At 40.4% G+C, this 22545-nt stretch overlaps 1 protein-coding gene across 5 annotated transcripts in view; it reads left to right on the forward strand.

Annotated features, from left to right (window-relative positions):
* Positions 1-22545, forward strand: part of MIPOL1 (mirror-image polydactyly 1) — a 276778-nt gene that overhangs the window by 99817 nt on the left and 154416 nt on the right. For all 5 annotated transcript variants that reach the window (XR_012680290.1, XM_075193212.1, XM_075193214.1 and 2 more), the window contains exon 5: positions 6478-6583. Coding sequence is in view for 4 of the 5 variants with exons in the window: in XM_075193212.1 (XP_075049313.1) it covers positions 6478-6583 (106 nt within the window). In the remaining variant the exon portion in view is untranslated. The remainder of the gene's footprint in view (positions 1-6477; positions 6584-22545) is intronic.

Below are 22545 nucleotides of genomic sequence, written 5' to 3' on the forward strand. Positions count from 1 at the left end.
CCATTACTGATCTTATTTGTACCCCTATAAAAATTCCTTCTTTCAGTTTTGCATCACTTATTTTTGGAAATTTTGGTCTCAAATGCATTAATGCCGCAGAGTTTTATCAATTGCTTTTAAAAATTGTTTCCGTCCTAGTTTAGTATACAGCGGTGGTAAATACACTTTTTCAAGATCCACTGAAGGGGTATTTAACACATTTTTTTGCCCAGGAATAACAGATTCACGTTTAGGCCGTTGTTTTCTAATGTGTGAATGGGACAGCGGGGATAGGAAGTCTCACTACAAGAAACAGCACACAAGAATTTAGTGCACCTAAGTTGCAAACCAGGCAATAAAGCAATGACCTTCAAATCAGCTCAGATATCCCAGTTATATTTTTCATACTGAATCTTTTCTAACAGCAAATTCATATTTTCATACAGGTAATGATGGGAACTTATTGCCGTTATGCAGAAGCACATCCTTCAAACTAACTTTTTGAAGAGTCTATGAACAATCGCCACTCATCTGACCAGTGTTTGATGTCCAAGAGCCTCCATACATTGTTTGTATGCCCCTGTCTGTTTGTGTGTGTATGACAGGCCATAAAGAACACAAACACACTATGGGGGCAAGTCAACTGACCGAAAGTAGCCTGTGTTCTATTACAGTTAATACGGTAATTTTAACCCTGAAATTCTGCTTGCTGCTCCCTGAGCCGTGAGCAGAAATCCGCGTTAAACATTACCGTACTAACGATAATAATGCGCACTATTACCGTAGTAATGGTAATAGTGCACAGGCCACGTTACTTTCAGCAGTGTCGCGCCCAATTGAATTCTCCCCTATGACTGATGGAAAAATTCTAGTTACATATATAAATTCAGAATTTAAAACTGCACTAGAGTCACTATTCTGTTTTCTTGTAAAAACAATCATGTTGACCAGTGTTGCCTTTCCATGGGATTCCCTGATAGCCGAGGGGAGCCAGGAAAAGGCAGACAGAGAGCCACTTATGATGCCAGCAGGCAGATCTACCTTGTATATATTTGTCATCCTCTTGATGAACATCAGGTTACACTACAATCTTAGTAGATATCCTTTTGTAAAAAAGTATAACTCCTTTAATTAATAGCAGCCAATTAAATATCCGTGTTGCTCAATCTTGTACAATTGGATTTTTTTAATGCTATTAGAAATACATATCACACAGAAATGCATTTGTTTGTTACTAGTGTTATTACTATCCTTGTGAGATCACTCTGACAGTAGGTGAGCAATAGAATCACTACAACAACATTAGTTATTGCTAGTAAAAGTAGTAGTGGTTATGGTGACGATTTGAAACCATGGATTCTAGAGTCACAATCGCGAACATGTGTTTTACCAGTGTTTAAAACAGTGAGCAAGTGTATGTAATTAATGCAAGTAGGTGCAAAACCTGTAGCTTAATCAAAACTAAATATGTAAATATGTGGCATTTTCTGTAGTAGAGGGTTGTTGGAAATGCTTTCCTTTAGTGTAACGTTATTATTATTTTTATTTTCTACACTTGAATTTCCATACTACACTCCTTGGAAAAATGTTAGTTTTTCAAAGATTCCATTTTCTCAGTTTAACGCTATTAGCAAGCTCTCTGAGAGTTAATAGGAATATATTGTCATGGTCATGGACACGAATGGTATCACTCCTTAGAGGCAATGGACCTTGTCAGTGATTTTTTTTTTTTACACGGATGTGTGTGATTTAGACAAGCAAGTCATAAACACATAATTCTTATGTTATGTGTGTCATAGCACATCAACACTCTATTGTCCTTGTTGTTTACCATAGTGTGCCAAAAATTAGCTCTTGGGTCATTTGTTGTATGTTTGCAATAGACACGATAAATCCATGTCCAGTTTAAGTAAAATTGCTTTCTGGGAGTTAATTTGTAAATAGGAGGTTTACATTCAGAGGGTTGGTGTTAGGGGAGGGTTGGAATGGTTGCTTTTCAGGAACCTCAGATCACTACTGGGCCGCCTGTGAAATAGGAGGCGGACAGACATGCACAGCCTCTATATTGGATTCAGCATGTGTCCTAATTTCACAGCAGAGCCCGTCATTCTCTTGCATTTTAAACTGGCCATACACCCTTAGTGTATTATTATCTTTTATTCATAAAGTGCCATAAAGGGTTTGAACAAACAACAAAATTACATAGATGTGTAAAAAAAAAAATGCATAACTGCCAACAACAAAATTTCCTTAATTACAGCCTAAAAAATGACATAATTACATTTAAAAAAAAACTAGGTGAGAGGGCCCTACTCCTGAGAGCTTGCATTCAAGAGGGGATGGGCCGATACAACAAGGGAGAGCTGAGTGGGGGCAGAATTAGGAGGAGAGCTGGTAGGCTTGGATGAATAGTTTTTACAGCATTTTTGAAGCCTTGGAGATTGGTGGATAATCTTAAGTGTGTGGAGGAGTACATTCCATAGGTTGGGAGCAGTGCAGGTGAAATCCTGAAGGTGGGAGTGGAAAGAGGCAATCAGTGAGGAGGTGAAGCGGTTGCTGTGGTCAGAACAGAGGGGGCAGAAGGAGGTTTGTGTACAAATGAGGATGGTAATGTAGGAGTGAAAAGAATGGTTGAGGGCTTTGTAGGTGAGCATTTAAACCAGATTATGTAGGACACAGGGAGCCAGTGCAGTGACTCACAAAGTGGTGCTGCAGAGGTAAAGCAGCAAGAGAGGGAAATTAGATGGGCAGCAGCGTTGATGATGGATTGAAGTGAGGAGAGACTGGTCTAAGGGAAGCTAGAGAGATGTAGGCTACAGTAGACAAGGCAAGAGTTAACAAGGGAGTGGATGAAAGTTGTAGTTGCTTCCAAGGTGAGAAAGGACCTGATTGTGAAGATATTACGAAGGTGGACGAGACAGGATTGTGAGAGAGGCTGTATGTGGAGGGTGGAGAGGGTGACACCCAGGTAGTAGATTTGAGGGACGGAGGAGAAGGTGGTATTATCAACTGAAGTGAAGAGGGAAGAAGGTGAAAGCACTTTGAAAGGGGAGAAGACAATTATTTCTATTTTTAACACGGTCAGTTTAAGAAAGCACTAAGACATCCAAGTGGAGAGGACTGACAGACAGCAGGTGACACGAGAGGATGGAAGGATAGAACTCAGCGGAGGAGAGGTACATTTGGGTGTGATCAGCATAGATGTGGTATTGGAGAACAGCAGGGGGAGAGAACAGACCCTTGGAGGAGGTCCACAGGAAGGGGGAGAAGGAGGGAGGTGGAGGCAGGGGTAGAGACAGGAGTGGTTCGGCATTGGATTAAGAAATTGAAGGAAGCGGTCAGTGAGCAGCCTGAAGAAATGGATTGGTACGAAGTTTCTTCTCATCCTATGTCTGGAAACACAGTACAATGCATTCATAGATACAGGACAACTTAAATTATGATTTTAGTGTGTTTATGTGATTAGGAATTTTTTTGCCCATACATAATATGATTTGTGGCCAGTTTCTATTAGAAACTAATTAGCCATCAAATTGTGCTTATTGGTATCTCTACATAGCACAAACATTTAGCTCTGTCCGAAGATGAGAAAGCAATGCTGCTAAGGGAGTGACAGGGACATAACATATAGACCCTTCCCCCTGCCAGGCAAAATCTAAGCTAGGGCCAACTTACTCTACCATCTCTCATATCCATTATAATACCTTCCATGTTGTACATGGCCAAGTGGAAAGTTTAATATACACCAATCGGCCACAACATTAAAGCCACTGACAAGTGAAGTGAATAACATTGATGATCTCGTGCAATGGCACCTGTGGGATATATTATGCAGCAAGTAAAGAGTCAGTTATTGAAGTTTTTGAAGCATGAAAAATGGGCACGTGTAAGTATCGACTTTGACAAGGACCAAATTGTGATGGCTAGACGACTGGGTTAGAGACATTACAAAACAACAGGTCTTCTGGGGTGTTCCCGGTATGCAGTGGTTAGTACCTACCAGAAGTGGTCCAAGGAAGGACAGGTGAACTGGCATAAGGGTCATGGACACCCAAGTCTCATTTATGTGTGTGGGATGCAAAGGGTAGCCCATCTGGTCCAATCCCACAGAAGAGCTACTGCAGCACAACTTGCTGCTTAGACGCAGACCGGTCAGAGTGCCCACGCTGACCCCTGTCCACCGGCAGCAGTGCCAACAATGGGCATGTGAGCACCAGAACTGGACTATGGAGCAATGGAAGGCCTGGTCTCTTATCTTTTTTCATTTACATGAGGAAGAGATGGCACCAGGATGTACTATATGAAGAAGACAAGCTGCTGGAGGCAGTGTGGTGCTCTGGGCAATGTTCTTCTGAGAAAACTTGGGTGCTGGCATTCATGTGGATGTATGTTTCTTTCACACGTACCACCTACCCTAAACATTGTTGCAGACCAAGTACACCCCTTCATGGCAACGGTATTCCTTGATGGCAGTGACTTCTTTCAGCAGGATAGTGTGCCCCACACTGCAAAAGTTGTTCAGGAATGGTTTGAAGAATATGACGAATAGTGCAAGGTGTTGACTTGGCCTCCAAATTCCTCAGATCTCAATCCGACGATCATCTGTAGGAAGTGCTGGAAAAACAAGTCCGAGTCATGGAGGCCCCATCTCCCAAACTTACACGGCTTAAGGGATCTTCTGATATCCTCTTTTTGTCAGATACCACAGGAGACCTTCAGAGGTCTTGTGGAGTCCATGCCTCGATGGGTCAGAGCTGTTTTGGCAGCACAAGGGGGACCTACACAATATTAGGCAGATGGTTTTAATGTTGTGGCTGATTGGTGTACAGCTCCATGCGCATCAAATAATACAGCTTTGTGCTGAGTATACAGCCCAGCTTCAGTGTTACCAGTATACAGTATAGTTCCATTGCTCCCATTATTAGGGAAAGTACTCAAATACACACTGGTAAAATGCACTATAACTGGTTACTTGCACTCCAGCTATCACTCATTCAGAGAACTCTGCCAGCTAAATACAATTTAATGAAATAGACAATCCCAAAGCGCTAGGAATCTACTGTATCGCATGTCACTTGCAGCTCATGACTGCTGCATCTGTGTACCAACAATTTAAACGGCATTGGACAATCCAATGGTATTTTTTTGTGTGTAGGGGATTGTTTGGGCTCGGAGGATAGCATGCAAGTTGTGGCCTTTTTATTTTGGGGCAAGTTTGCCCAGGTTCGAACGCGTGGCAGCTGTGACCCCCATTGTCACATCTCTGGACAGTGAAAAGGACAATTTTGGTTGCGGGGAGATATGCTAAAGTGTGCATAATTCAGGCTGCTGTCACTATGACATACATTCAAATGACAGCCAAACACATGGAGATCTCCATAAACATTGTCTCTTGCGGTGCAGAGAGATTGAGAAGTCTTGTACCCAGACATTTGCTTACCAAGGTACAGGTAGACTCCGACATTGATTTTCTAACTGTACAAAGTCTAAAGTAAAGCAATAGATAATACCTATACATCTACTTTACTACTTTCATCATCTATTTGTATGAATATCTGCCTTTTGTGCTTCAGGGAACTAGATTACTTATGATAACTACACCAATCTCCTCTGTCACTCAGCATAACTCTGCTCCTCTCACAGTTATTTCTCACACCTTGTGCGATGAAGCTTAGTTGTCATCACGAATGATGATTAGTTGTTATTTAAATGTGTTTTCTAGGGACACTGCTAGATATATCACATATTTAAAAAGTGAATTGGTTGTTGGTTATATTATCATAGGTATTTGTGTCATTCTTCAATAATTGCAAATAGTCTTGTGAAAATCATACTGTGCAAATTTCCATAACTAATTTTAAATATATCGTCTATATATGGGAATATGGTATCAATAGAGTCGTATGCTAAGCATGGTATAGTTTCAGCTGGAAAAATAAAAATCATCAGCTCTTCTAAACTGATAGCAGGTTCACGATATTGACATGTACATATATATGCATATTGTTTTTTTAATATCTCATGTTAAACAAGTTCAAATGACCATATAATAATATAAACAAAGTAACAAAAACATATTAAAAACAACTAATATAAATATAGTCTTTAATGGTCATAAGCATTGCGGGACATCTGATCTTGAAGCAGCCAATCTAAGTAAATAACCCTCGTGTTTGCCAGATTTCCATGGCTGCAGACAATTATAAATCCTAAATATGCCAGGTTCGTACTGTCTAAATGGGGAGGAACTGAACTATTCTGTGACCAGGCCGTGCAGCACCATCAGTCAAAAAAGTTCTGTTTATCTTAAGAGGTGATAGTTTAGCCAAGTAAACTGCACTGTCTAAATTCTAAACATTTACAATATAAAATAAATACACTGTTGGAGTAGTGTTTTCTGCTGTGAGGACATCTTGGGATAGATGTGTAAATAAAAAGGTTGCAGAGCCTGTTTGTATTATCACACATTGATCGCTGGATTTCCCTGTGTATTCTCAGCTGCAAGAAGCACTGATGAGCAGAGAGAGAGAACTGGACACACTGAAGTTGGATGCAGAGCTGTTGGAACAAGCTTCGCAGGCCAGGATAGCTGAGAAGACTGCAGGTAACACAAAACTTTAGCCTTACGTGGATGAGGCATGTGGTTGCAGAAATGACGTGGCTCACTTAATGCAAGCTTTATTTGCTCAGGGAGGGGAAAGAAATAACTTTTTCCTGGACTTTTTTTGGGCGGTTTGGAAGTGCTTGTGTGGCTCTGCGTTTAAGATCCTGGTATTGGTATTAGCGAGAACTCTACCTGCATTCACGATGATTTGGGCATTAAGCGTGTTAGTACCATGTCAATCCAATCACAAAGAGCTTGTTTGTTTAGTTGGAAGGTCTTGAACAAATAGAGCAGGAGAGAGGAGGGTAGAAATAACAGCTTGGATCGTACACTGTGATTCATACACGTCACATTGTCACTTCGTGGCATTTAGCAAACGGCTATTGTGTTTATTTATATTTTATGCCTTTCTATGTGCACTTGTGTATGTAATATAAATGTAGGCAATTCTAACTGAAGCTTTGTGGAATGGAGTGTAAATTTTCTAATTGGTACTGAAGGACAGTTTCGCAGAATAATCTAGAGAATAGTTTACTAGAACCTGTGGCTCCCCAGCTGTCGTGGAACTACAAGTTCCAGGCTTCCCTCCCAACCAGAAGCTGAAGAGCCACAGGTTACCTATCTATAGCTGAATGATACTATTGCAACACAAGGTATAAGAGAGCAATTAGAGTTTTAGTATTATGGGTTGTAGGTCACCAGGGCAGTAACTAGAGCTGTGCGAGAGGGGCAACCGCCCAGGGTGCATGGCTAAAGGGGGGCACAGTTTATGAAAATTTTAGGTTTATTGGTTAAAATTGAGGTCTAGGGGGGCAGTAGTTTTCCTTCTTGCCCCAGATGCTAAATCTTGAAGTTACAGCTTTGTGCGACACATAATTCTGAACCCCATAGGATATTTTGACTCTTTAGCAGCCGGACATTTATGGTATTTATGTCTTTGAATATAGATAAATACATTGATAAACAGATATTTTTTACATGAAAAGACAGACCAGTCAGTACAGAGCACTATAGATATAGAACTGAAACAGTTGGACAGAGCGGGTGTAAGTAGCATACAAAAGGATTGCCAGCAGGCCTGGATGTTTAGAAAGGCAACATACAACCATTCCTCAGGCAACAGAATTGCAGGCACCCTTGTTTCACCAACTTTTGGACCTTCGAGCTCCAAGGCAAAGAGATGGGGGGAAGCAAAGTGCCCTTTGGGGATAGGGGGGACTCGTTACCAGTCTATACTGCTATTTTGTTTTCTACACATTTCCTTTTTATTAGCTGGGCCCAGTGCTCTACACCTGCTCCACTAATTCAAATAATGTGTACTGGTATAGTGTATACTCTGTATGGGTATAAATATATCCCAATTGTAAAGCATATTATAGTGCAAACACTACACATTACAAAACATATACATCCAGCAATGTATACTGCACCACATATATGCTTAAACAATACACGTTCTGCTTACATATACATTACGCTGATGATGATGATGATGATGCTGATGATAACGACTGCCGAGCACAGTCTAACCCAGGGTTTCCCAAACCCAGTCCTCAGGGCTCCCTAACAGTGCAGGTTTTCTGGATTACATGTGACATAATTAGGACCACCTGTGGATCTGTTACAATGTGTCAGTCAGTAATGATTACACCTGTGCTCCAGCAAGGAGATATGGAAAACCTGCACTGTTAGGGAGCCCTGAGGACTGGGTTTGGGAAACCCTGGGTTAGGAGGATGCCCCAATGTGCAGAACTGTGCACAGCTGAGCATCATCTCTGAACCCACCACCACGTTGTCATGCTACTGATTTCACTCCCCCAAAGCAAGTATGCTCTTAAACTGTTATGTAAACACCGACCTGTGTGTAGCCAGGGAGTGCAGGCTGCAGTGGGCTTTGTGGTGTAGTGAACCGGATTGTTCCTCAATGCTGAGCTAGAGGTAGATTAGGTAAAATTGTGAGTAAAAGAATGATGATTGTTAGGTATAGGCTGCCAGGGTAAATGGTAGGGGAAGGTAGTCTGGTTTTGTAGGAAGGAAGGGTCTCTGTGGCTGATGTAGTAAGTAAGATTGTGAAGTATATGGACAAATCGGAGAGATTTGCTCTATGTAAGTATGTTGAGGTGAGAATATGTTAGAGTGGTGAAATCAATGAGAACTAGGTAAGGTTACAGTGTAGTAGGAGAGAAAAGGGGGATAATGGGTGAGGTAGGAAAGTGGGGATAGGGGTATTAAATGCGAGTGAGCAGTGGAGAGTGCTAGATGTGTGGAGGAGGGAATAGTAGAAAAAGATGCAAAGGAAAACCAATGTAATAAGGGTGGTGTACCAGCAGGAGAGATATTAGGAAGGAGGGTAATTGGGGAGGGGAATGTACATGTAGGTGAAGTGGAATAACAATTTGATAAGAATAGTGGAAGTAGTTCAAGGCGAAGATCAAATGAGGGATAATCATGCAATAAATATACCTAGACTAGGTATAAACACATGAGTGGCTGTGAAAACAGGCTTGGTACACACTAAAGAAATTGTCTCCCAATGTGTTATCTATAATGATTTTCCCAAATACTAATAAAAATAAAAAGTCCCGATCAGCAGCCGATTCATGTTTACACACTATACGTGTTTTACAAGATTTATCTTCAGATCTGTGCTCTTCATCTGTCATTATCATCGGCTAGAAAGATCATGTCTCTGCACACTCCATAGAGATCTATGGACATTGCTGGTAAAGTGCACACACATTGCAGAATTGGAACGACATTGTTCCATCGTTGAGATTTTTAGTCCATTTTAAAAAGCAAATGAAACAATCAGGGCCGGATTCACCCGAGGTCTAACTGGGCTACAGCCCAGGGGCCTCAGGCATCCAGAGGGCCCTTGACAGTGCTCAGCGGCATTATTTATCGGTGCAGGGGCAGGGGCGCCCCCGGCCCGATCAATGCTGCTGAGCACTGTCGCTGTAGTCAGTCCGTGGCGCTGAGTGATCTTCTTACTGAGGAGATATCATGAGTCTCACTCTCACAAGATCTCCTCAGTAAGGAGCATACAGCGCACCGCGGAAGGACTACAGTGACAGGAGGAGAACAGAAAAGGTAAGTGTTTGGCGAAGAGCGGCGGGAGGATCTCAGGATCTCAGGGGCGGGGGGGCCTCACGGGGGAATGGTGGCCCCCTTAGCCCAGGGGCCTCCATTCCCTTAATCCAGCCCTGGAAACAATACACTGTGCTTTGGAACAATAGTCGTTCAGCCCAATATTGCATTAGTGTGTACACTGCAATTATGAACAGTCTTTACCAGGTGATTGGCCATATAATCAGCTGAAAACACTGTAGTATGTACCCAGCCTATGGAAGCAGGGGAGACAGATAGAGACAAAGAGAAGAGTTAAAAAAGGAGAAAGCGTAAAGGAATGTGTAAAATAAAAATAATAAGAGTGAGCAGAAATAAAAGCAGGTATAATAGCAGAAACAAATTGCAGACAGTTGCACAAATTATAAACAGAAAAAAATGTATAAAATCAGTATAAACCAGATGAATGAAAAATAGATGAACACAAAAAATAAAAATGCAAAATAATAAATAAAATACAAATTAAAGTAAATTAAGTATAATATAGATGGCAAACTGTTTTTGGAGTCTAGGTAAGTCAAACATGTTTCACCACATATAGTGGCTTCCTCAGTGAGTCCTGCAAGCAGAATGGTCGGTCATCTTGAGACGCCACCTCTTTTAGTGCTTCGGGCAATTTTGGCAACAAAAATTGAAATCCTTTTGGTTGCTGTAATCGTTGGTGGTATAGTGTTGTTTGGTTGGTCTTAGTGCTATTGATGTTGGTGGTATCATGGGCAAGATGTGCACTAATATGTTATAGACGTTTTGATCTTTCCGGGCATGCTGTTTTGCATGTCCGGTTATGTGGGTGTGTGATATAGGTGGAATAGTGGGGAGATGTGTGCACTCATCTCATATGTTTGATGAGGACGCCATCTCCGTAAGGAAAATGCACGTGCATCTCTTTGTTGTGGTTTCTCTATGCGCTAATGCACATGCCTGGATTTTGTCCTGCTTAGCTCTCGAGTGTACGGTTGATTTGGGTGTGTATTCAGGTCATGTATTTTTAGCAGCCCATGGGTAGAGTTATTAGAAAGGACAGATAGGAAATATATTTGATATGTTGAGGAGTATGTATAAGGAGATGACTGTTGATGAGTAATAAGGAGAATCAAAAGCATAAGACTCATAATGGGATACATTAAATAAATAAATACACATGGAAAAAAAAGTTAAAATAATAATAATCATAATAGTAATAAAAATAAAAGAAAATTAAGTTAAGAATAGGTTGAGATCTAGGATGTGCTGTGTCTGGAGTGTTCTTGGGTCGGACAGGTAGGGTATAGGGAGGGTATGATTATGTTTAGGGATTGGTCAAGTTGGTGTAGTTTTAGTGTTGGGTATGAGGGGTGTGGAATGGTGGTGGTGGAGGAGTGGTGTTTGTGGATAGATGGATGGGAACATATGTTACTAGTGTTGCCATGGATAAATGGGGTTGTAGAAATGTATAGACCTATCCAAAAACCGCCCACACAGTGGGTACTTGAAAAAGGTATTGGCTACAAAGGCTCATGGCCTTGTTCCAGCTGTTGTGTGATTTCATTGTGCACTCAAAAATCTTCAATTTCCTATATATATATATATATATATATATATATATATATATATATATATTTATTGAAATGTTTTTAAACAATGTTCATTGGGTTTATTCAAACAGCTTTAAAAGTGGAAGGGTAAGAGCTACAGAAATCTGAAACCAATGTATTTTAGATATGGGACAGATGTTTCAGAGACCTACAATAAGCATCGTGAAGGGCACTGCAGAGAACCTTTCTGAACCTAAAATGCAACAGGACAAAATATTTAAAAATGTCATATTGGATCAACATGTGATCTAGAATTTGTTGCCCATTAATGGTTCACATTATAAACACAACAGCTCAAGGATCAAGCTTCATTCCAAGGGGAGATTCAATTCGCGAGCGCATCATTACCGTGAGTGTGGTAATTTTAACATGGATTTCTGCTCAGGGAGCTGTGAGCAAAAGTTAGCGTTGAAATTACCGTACTAACGGTAATAATGCACATCAATTACCATCATAATGATGCACACCCTGATTTGTTCTTCACCCCACGTGCTATTACAGTTACTACGTTAATAGTTTGCATTATTACCGTTACTACGGTAATGTCAACGCTGATCTTTCCTCGTAGCTCTGTGACCCGCGAGCAAAAATCAGTGTTAAAATTACCATAGTAACGGTAATTGAGCACGTCCTGAGAATTGAATCCCCCGCCCCCCCTTAAATGTCTTGACGTATATGCAAGTAAATGTAAAATAAAAAAATCAGTAAATGGTGTCTGTTCATTCTTGAGGATAAATGGATTTTAATCCACAGATTAGATTTTCCTGAAATATTTGGACTGATGAGAGTTGTACAGAGAGGTCCTCTGTGCTAGACTGTGGCAAAGACAAGTACAGTTCTAGAAATTAGATCATTTTACATACATCCCATCAGTGTACACAGACTGACATGTAGACAAGTGTAGACCTGTGTGTTACTCAGTTTGTGCTGGGGTACAATGAAAGATTTCTGAGAATTTGTGAGATTTAAGAGACTGGTTGTTTGAGTCAGTCGGGTGGAATTAGGAGATATTTAACTATGTTTTGCCTAGTTTCCAGAGAAGTATTTTTGACATAGTATTCTGTGCCATGCAGAGGTGTATCTGTACATATCTATCTATATAGCTGCATGCTGAGCTGGCACTAGTAGCAGTTATTTATAATGCTGGGTCCAGAGATCGGATCTGAATGGCAATAGGCAAATTACTCAAATATGGAGGGTGCTGTATTACATTATTCTCAGTGCTGGTGATGCAGCTTATCATATATTATTCAATCTTCATTTTGGAGCATTCCCCTTTTGGCCTGTGGTGGTTTACGCTTAAAAAAAAAAAAAATGCACCAGTTACTGTCCCACTTTTGAACATTGTAAAATGTTGTACCGATTACTCTATTTACGTCCGTAAGCTTCATATGCTGTATGTTTTTATAGTGCAGGTAGACCAGAAGGATGTATGCAGGGCAAACGCAGGATTTGTAGAGAGGAATTTCCACGCTACGCCGCCAGTGGGCGTGACCAGCATGCATGGGGGTGTGGCTATAATTTTAGACCGTGCTTGGCTGCTTTCCAACTCTTGCTATCCACATCATATACACAGGCCATTCCTATCCCCATTATATACACGGGGCAAGCCACCTCAAACATACAGTGCCCCGTGCTGGGAGGGGGTTTCCAGACACTAGAAACCCACCCTCGGTTTGCTTATGGTATGGTACATAAGCACCAGTACGGCATATTTTATAAATATTTGGTGACTCTATTCCATCACTTTAGCTTGCAGTCTGGAACAGCGTTTCCAAATGCTGTTATTGCAGAGATTTCACAGCACTGCTAACCAGCCAGGCCTCTACAGTGTTGGTGAGAGCTAGTATAAGTCTGACCTCACAAGCTTACTAAGGTTCCCTAGTACTGAGCGTTTCTTCATCGCCTGTACTGGATCATATAGACCCCTACTAGCCTTAATGGATAATTCTATATACACTGGAGTCATGGTTGACTCCCAATCAGCCCTACATCAGTTTGAAGTAAAAACAAAAGGATCAGGGCGCTCTTGCTGAGTATATGCTGCACCTCATAAAATAAATATACCAAAACTGCACTGAGAGTGCGCAATAGTAAATAACAAGGTGGTAGGTTACACTTTCTCCATATATAGTGTATTGAATTAGTGGAGACAGGTGAGGATAAACAGATTGCAGATCGGAATAAGAAGTCAAGTGAACATAGACTCACATAGTAGGTATAATGATTACAGCTCAATTATGAAAAAAGTAGCGTTGTTCCCATCGAGATGGAATCATAGTTTGCACATATTTTGCACAAAACACGGAAATCTTACTCTAGAAATCCCTATAGATGAATCATGGACTCGGCGAACAGAAGGAGCCAATATTCGGCATCTCCACTAATTTAATACACTATATATGGAGAAAGTGTAACCTACCACCTTGTTATATACTATTGCGCCCTCTTCAGTTCAGTTTTGCCACATCAGTTTGAACCCTGAACACTAGAATTTGGTAGGTAATCGATTGGGCCATTCTAGATTAGCATTGCATTAACAGTGGTGCTTGAATTGTGAAGATGTGGTGGCATAGACGCAGAGTGCTTTATAGGCTGTGTCTCGTTTATGATGACGTGATTTTGAGGCCGAGATGAAAGCAAGTTATAGTCTAGCAGGTAAGGTCATAGCTGTTTCTGTAAGCACTACCTAACTTTGCATTTACATGCTTATGCATTAATGGCAAAATAATGGCACCCTTGCATTTTTTTTTTCTAATAATGCACTTCTACTTCCAAAAAATTGTTGAAATTAATAAATATTTTGGTATCCACATTTATTTTTTGGTTTGCAATGGAATTAAAATATAAAAATAAAAAAATAGAAACATTTACAAAGTTGTATGTTCTTCTACACAGACATCCTTAAATGGGCTTGACAATATGATTGACACCATTTAGAAGTAGGTAGGAATAATTTGATTTCAAGCAGGTGATTATTGTACACTTTGGAACTGAACTCACTTATGGAGAGTATAAGGTGCCTGCAATATAAAAATCGCTCACTAAACAAGTTCAAATAGAAAACAGACTAATTTTCTAGTTTTGTGCCACTGTACAGTATTTAATTGAGCATGGAGAAAATAAAGAAAGCCTGAGAATTGTTGTAGGAGATCAGACAGAAGATTGTAGCCAAGCATGGACAATCTCACGGGTACTAACCAATCTCCAGAGACCTTGATGTTCCTGTTTCCACTGTATATAAGATCCATGGCACTGTGGCCAATCTCCCTGGATGTTGCCAAAGAAAACTTGATCTAAGATGGCAGCAGACAAACGGAAAAATGGCTGCGCTAGGTGTATCTTAGTAAATACAGTAAATAAATCCAATCATGCAGAAGCCAGCATATATTAATAAAATAGCAAGTTATTAAATAAAAAGTAACAAAGATTGCTCTTAATACATGTCAAAATTGTATGTTTGTAAAAGACTGGAAAATACAGCTATGTGCACATAGCATATAAAATAATACAATTTTTAAAAATGCCATATATAGAGGAAACAATCCTATATGGAATCTAATGAATCAAAGGTGTTTGTATAGTTGAATAACGTGTCCCAAAATATAAATTTCTACTCAGTCTTTGTTACTTTTTATTTAACAAACTTTTTTTTATTTAATAAATTGTTAGGTTGTTAATATATGCTAGCTTCTGTCTGATTGGATTCATTTATTGTATTTTCTAAGATGCACCTAACACGGCCATTTTTTTGGTTTGTATTCTACATTTAGGAGACTATAATATCTTGTATTGGTCAGCAGCTGTTTATGTCTTACCAGTCTTAATTGTTTTATTTATACCGAGGTCACTACACTTAGTGCCAGAGTTGTGAGTCTTTTTTTACCTATCTAATATTGCAGCGCAGGATTGTTCAAATGGTGGAGAAAATCTCCACTAGCAACTGCTATTCAAATTGAAGCTGACCTTCAGACACAAGGTAAAACAATTTCAACGGACACCATCCGTAGCCAACTCGTTGACAGGGGGTTATATGGTAGGTGGTCTAAGAGAGAGAAACATAAGTAAGCCTGACTTGAGTTTGCCAAAACACAAATGAACGAACCAAATTCCTTCTGGGAGAATGTCCTGTGGAACCAAATTAGAGTTTTTTGGTAAAGCACATCATCCCTATGTTTACAGAAAGCAAAATTAAGCTTTCAAAGAAAAGGACACCTTCCTACAGTCAAACATGGAAGAGATTCAGTGAATTGTTGGGTTACTGTGCTGCATCTGGCCCTAGTTGTAATGCATGTGTGCATGGCGTGATGAAATCTGCAGATTGCAAGGCCATTTTGGAGTACAATGTTGAACCCAGTGTCAGAAAATTAGTTCTCCATTGAAGGTCATGGGTTCAAGACAAGACAATGAGCTGTTCTGAAGTGGTCATCAATGAGTCCAAATCTAAATCCCATAGAACACCCATTGAGAGATCTAAAAATAACAGTTGGGGGAAGAAACCTTTCAAATCTGGAGAACTGGAGCAGTTTGCACAAAAACAGCGGTGCACAAAGCTCATCTATGGCTATAGGAAACTGTAGATTGCAGTTATTTTACACAAAGTCTGTGTTACCAGATATTAAGTCTATGATTTCAATCATTTAGTCATTAACATTTCTTTTAATTTTTATGATTTAAAAGGATATACAATTTGAAAATCAGAATGAAAAACACAGGCTCTGCAATATTAACAGAGAAAGAATTGTGGAGACCAAATACTGGTAATTTTAATTTCTGTTTGGAGGAAATTGTTGAGTTATATGAAAAAAGTGCAAGGGTACCAATTATTATTATTATCGTAGTTTCGTAAGGCGCCACAGTGCTCTGCAGCACCGTACAGTAGGTAAAACAGTACATACATAAATCAGGTACATACAAGGTAGACAAAATAATTGCAGACAATGCAGCACGGGAGAAGTCTTGTAGGCGGGAATGAGAGGTGGTTACCAGAGACGAGACAAGCGCAGGTCAGTGGTAGATCTAAGAGGGTGGTAAGGAGAGTATTTTGATATGAGATTTGAGATGTATGCAGTGGTAGTGTTGTTGAGGGCTTTGTAGGTAAGGGTGTGTACTTTGAACATGATTCTGGAGGACACAGGGAGCCAGTGTAGAGATGTGAAAAGTGGTGCAGCAAATGTGGAGCGGTGAGAGAGGAAGAATCAATATTGCAGCAGCATTTAGGATGGATTGAAGTGTGGATATATGGGTGTCATGAATGCCATATGACAGGAGGTTGCAATAGTCAAGAAGAGAGGTGATGAGAGAATGGATAAGCATTTTGGTAGCATGTTGAGTAAGAAAAGGGCGTACTCATATTACCAATATTTTAGGCCACTTCTTTAGATGATTGTGATTTACAGATCAAAATCGGAGATGCAGCATTAGGTTCTATGAACTGGACCAAGGGAATTGAACCCTGTAGCTCTTGCAGAGTTGAAAATTCCTATCAGATATATAGCCTTTAAACTAAGCTGTTACATCTGTAGGAAGACCAACGGAGCGTAGTTTGCCAAGAAGAAGCGTGTGGTTTACTAAATGAAATGCTTTTGTGACATCAATGAAAACAGTGCCTGTAAGAAGGCCTGAGTCCATGGAAGTATAAATGCCATTGAATCATTTTAGGAGACGTTTGTGGCTTTTACATATTGGGACCATTATAGGCTGTTGAAATTCTGAAGATGTTCAATACATTGGGTGGTTACAAGTTTTTTCCATAGTGAAAGGTTAAACATTTTACTTAGGGGAAGATGGCAATATAATTGCAACAATTTTCAGAAGCTTATATTCCAATCCATCAGGTCCAGTGTTGGGTATTGTCAGAAGCAGCAGTTTTACCACTTTGATCCTTGAGATACTCTGGAATCTAAAAGGGGTGGGGGCTGTATGATTATAGGTTCACATGGGGAGGGTCCTTATGTGAGTGTGGAACAGATCTGAAAAGTGACAATAAAGAGTTTCCTATTGTCACCAGATTATTGCACTGGGTTATTGTGCTTGATATGAACATGCATCAAAAATATACATTATTTTTTTTTAATAACTAAAATTTTTTAATGTTATTCGATTAATCTATGTTCAATTCAGGTTCCTAGATCATTGACTGCTGGTAAATATAATTATAGCTAATTGTTTTATGTTGGTGTCCTTCTGGAAAAGTTTTCAAGGAAGTCTATACCTGAAATGCAATTTACATCCAAATAAAGATACAGCATTATGCCCGATATCATGGACAGACAGGTGCAGAAAGCTCCCCAATGTCTCAGTTTTCCTGGGACAGTCCACTTTTTGCCACTTGTTATTATTCATTCATAATGCCTAATTTCCTAATGTACCTAGATTAATGGGGGTGATATGTTTATATTATGTATTAACATTGACATATAGAGCCAGCATACTCCGCTGTGCTTTACAATTGGGAACAGTCACAGTAATAAAACAAGAAAATGTATTACCAAGCAGAAAAAGAGGATCCAACTCACAATCTTACAATCTAATGAGTTTAAATGAACTACTATCATTGTTTTATCTGATAGATGCAAGTGACAATATCATAAACTGTGTAAGCTTCATGTTACATACATTTCTTGGTTTTTCTTTTTAAAAATTGTCGGAGCCCTACAGAAGGGATCCAGTCATTTTGTTCCGTAATGTTTAAAATGAAATTCAATTAAATTGAGTTTCTTATATACCAGAAAGAGAAAAATAGAATGCAGTAATTAAGTAACTTTTACCCAATTTTACATATTTCTGACATGCCACACTTGGCTACTTGTATGGCCAGTCTGAGCCTAGGGTCTAATGAATGCTCTGAACAGCAGATTTCTCTCATACAGCCGTATAGCAAGTCTGTGAAACACAGTTAGGGGTAGATTGGCCATCTGTCATATTTTATTTTATATTTGTATATATATTATTTTCTATCATTTTGTATTTTTATGTACATTTTTTTACATTTCTTTCTTATTTATTTATTTTTTGTTTTTCTTTACTTGTATTTTTTTGAGTTGTGTTTTTTTTTTGGGTTTATTTATTATTATTTTTTTTAAAAGGGAGGTTGGTAAATCACAGGCCTTCATCTGGGTGGCTTGGACTTATGTTATAGGAGGCCAGCCTCGGCAATGGTATGCTTTCTAGTGGCCCTTCCCCAGAGACAAACCGCCTTATTTTATAGGTGTAGCCGTGGGCTAGTCTCCTCCCCTCTGTGTGCCTCTGATCGCACAGTAGCCTGCTTTGTCACTCTGAGAGAAACCGTGATTCTCCCTTCTACTCAGTCAAGGAATGCAGACCGCAGACAGACCAGGAAAAAGCAGCCAATCCAGTCCTGCAGTAAGTGCAGTGACAATGTGTGTGTTTTTCTGCAAAGCAGGTAAGTGTGTGCAGTGGTATTCATGTAATGTGTAGAGGTTATTGATGTGTTGTAGTGGCTATTAATATATTTTTACTGTAGGGGTTGTTACATACTTACCAACTTTGGAGAGGAGATATCCATGCTGCATCTTGGGGGGCATGACCTCGTGAATCACATCATTAGGCTTCTGATGAACTAAACCTAATTTGGCCTATAACAGGGGGTGGAGCCTGTATGCCGCGATTAGCCCTGCTCCCACCCACTTCACCGAACACATTGGCAGTATGCAGGAAGATACCCTGATCTTCCCAAAAATTCGGAAGTCTCCTGTGGGACCTATGTATTAAATGTGTGGGGTAATGTAAGATTGAGGCAGGTTAGGGGGAAATAGACCTTTTTATTAAATTTATTATTATTTTTATTTTATTTTTTATTAATAAGGCACATCAAAGGGTGTCACCGTGCCGAACAGAGAGCATACAGTGAAACAGTACATAGCAAAAAAGTGCACTACAATAGAGGCAAAACATTACAATATATAGCAAGCCGTAGCCGAACCAGCAACAATGAGGTGCTAGGCAGGGTAAAGCCTCTTAACATAGAATAAGTGTCAGGATTCGAACCCAGGGCTTCTGCCTCCGTGGACTGCTGCTCTGCTGAAAGAGCTATTCTGGCTGCTGGACAGTTCCTTGTCTTTATTCAGTGTTCTAGATCAGTTCCAGTGATCTCCTAATCTTCCAGCATGCCTTAGCTCCACCCTTTGACTTCCTATAAAAGCCTGGCCAGTTCCTGTCTCCTGTGCCTGATTATTGTGCCCTGCGCCTGTGATCTAGCTCCTGCTCCTGTTGCTGTTCCTGTCTACCTGCGTATACTACATGTGTACCGAGCTCGGCTTGCCCTCCACTACGCTTCTGCCTCAACCATTGGACCTCTACGCCTCTCTGTGTACCGAACCCGGCTTGTTTGACCTTTCTTCCATCTCATCTCCTGTTAGCCAGCCTTCCTCCCTGCCACTGGGCTCCTATCCAGTCTCCGGACCGTAACAATAAGACATGAGAGGTGGAGGACTAAATAGGAAGCAAATCAGCATGCATTAAACATGAATGCACTTAATTTCATGTCAGGTGAGGCTGATTTACACACATACATAACAGTGTTACATGTGTTGGTTATGCTGTTCATAAATGTCAGATGGCCCAGGTGGATCCCCTAGTCTGCTCCCCAAGGATATACCATCACTGGAGCTCCATGAAGCTTGGGTTACTAAATTGACCGGCGGAACCTCAAGAAGTGGTGGTTGCTGGTATAAGAATTTGCCATTGTCGAACATCTAGCGATCGGCCATGTTGTCCCACTCTCCCTGAAAAAAAACTGGTTTGGGTTAACTAGAGGCAGGATCCAGGATGTCCAGCTCCTAATGCGATTTATGACCATTTGGTGTGTCAAGTGTGAACCCCTTTGATCCTCCCTGAGCCTGTTCATACTGCCTGGAGCCAACCATTGCAAGGGGATCTGCTGGAGTGTACTATGCAGAGAGAGACGAGGAGACTGCCCTCTGATACAAAGATACCTATTCCAGTGTGGATACCTTTATTTAAATCTTCTCTGTTGAACCCATACTTCATTGGGAACCAGAACAAGGTTAAAAGGGGATCTCGGCCATCCGTTCAGGGTTCACTTTGGGAAGTTGTCACGGCTCCTTACGGGCTATTCTAGGATCATACCAGTGATCTGATCTTTAAGTCTCTGCAGACCTGCAAAAAGCAGGAAGACATCAGACTCCTTGCCTAACTAGGACACTGCTCCAAGAGAATTGGTGACTATAGCCTCTTTGTGGTAGGGTTGGCTAGTAACCTCTGTGTGTATTTTTTACAATAAAGTCCCTGTTGTACCCTCCAGCAGTTTGCCTTTTTCCTCAGTTAGCTCATAAGGCTGCCTATGGGCAAACCAGCTAATTTGAGTAAAAAGAACTACCATTGACCCAAAATCCTGACAAGGGGAGGGAGGTCTAGAGTGTTTGCTCGTTGCTCAGCTTTCCAGGAGGTGAGTAGTATCAATCTCTTTTCTAAACAGGGACCCAAAATTCCAGGATGTTGCCAAGCAGCAGCTAAGCTCAAGACACCAGCAGCAGCAGGTATTGAAAGTTGCAAGAACAGATAGGAGAGAGACTGCCAACTGTACTTTTTATTTTGGAACTGTTAAATGCAGTCAGGACCTTGTTCTGCTGCTTTACTTGTGAACCTAACAATGGGGCATGAAGCACTGCTGGTGTGTTTGAATGAGAAATGTGGCTGGCCTAACACTGTCTATACTAAATGCGTACAGCAGTGGCGAGGCAAAACATGCATTAACCTGCTTCCTGCCAATTGTACCCAATTTGCATCCGGTGCAGCAATGCATCCTATTCTATAAGCTTCTCTGGCTGCATTCTGTTCAATATTATTTAGCTGTCAGATGCATTGTATTGTGTGTCCACAGTAAACATGTGTCATACACATAGCATAATATTATACTTGAGAAGATACATAAGGTTTCTCTGACTTCAGTTAAATGCCATTTAGCTATCAGATGCAGTAGGTATGGAATATGTGTCATACCCATAATTTTAACACTGCACTTCGGTAGATAGCATACCATAATATTGTACTATACTGTATTTTAGTTAGTGGTTGTGACAGGATGGCATAGGCGGTTCATCATATCTGTTGAGTCTCTAGGGACCGGTTGGACTTGCCTTGCCTACGTTTCCTTTTCTCTATCCCAAATACGCCCTTTAACCACAGTAGGAGGGGCTTATGCTGCTGCTACCATTGGACTGCTTTGCGGCATCCAGAACCACATCCTTCTGGGTAACCCCGCTGCTAGTGTACCCCCTTGCTGGTTCACCTGGACTGGTACCCCAGACCTTATGCCTTCAGATCAGGGTTGCTGTGGATGGTCCCCCCTGGCCTATCACACTGGCCAGAGCTGCAGGTAGCGGGCAAAGCGTTAGTACTGGAATGCTGGGTCCCAACCTCAGAACATCTGGATAACAGATTAAATTTGTTCTAATCTGCAGGTCACATGAATTACAGCACAGTAAGTAGTCATCAAAGCAGGTTTTTGAAGCAGTGATGTTTTATTGGCTCAAGCAGCCCTTATTAGGACAGCTAAATCCACTGTTTTAAGGCACTAGTGATCTCCAGAAGTATAGATGGTATAATGATACATTACATGGCCAAACAGTGCTCCTTTTTTATTTATTTTTTTATTTTTACAGTTTTGGATACAGGCTGGCAGGGGATAACACTGCCCCCTGATCCAAGATGAACTGAAATATTACATCAGATCTCAGGATGTAAAATCCTCCAGACTAGGAATTAACGTAATTTAAGATTTCAAATGTTTTATTCAATCTCTCGATTTTTGGCATTCTTTCTTGGAGACATAGTAAACCATGTTTAATTATTTCCCCTGTGCCTTCAGGCTAAAGGATGTGTTGGACACTTAGATTGGAAGGTCTAATTAACATGAGATTACCTGCCTTCAGACAGACATAGAAAACACATTTCCTCCCATATGGCTACTGTAATCAGTACATTGCTAATAAACAAAGATAACAGTATCAAAACCAGTACATTTGCAATGATATGACTTTGCGCACTGCGCTAATAATTTAAATATGTTTATACACTAAGTAATTTCTAAGTGATCCAGCCACAATCGCTATGGAAGCTTTCTGAAAACAAGTAGACCCTAGTTTGTGTGTGTGGTAAGGAATATACGCTAAGCTCCAATGGGACAGGACCTGATGTGAATGATTACTCTCTGTACAGCGCTGTGTAATATGATTAGCTCTATATAAAAATAAATGATGATAATAATAAAGATGCATC

Source organism: Mixophyes fleayi, chromosome 12 (genome assembly GCF_038048845.1).
Source record: "Mixophyes fleayi isolate aMixFle1 chromosome 12, aMixFle1.hap1, whole genome shotgun sequence".
Taxonomy (NCBI): Eukaryota; Metazoa; Chordata; class Amphibia; order Anura; family Limnodynastidae; genus Mixophyes; species Mixophyes fleayi.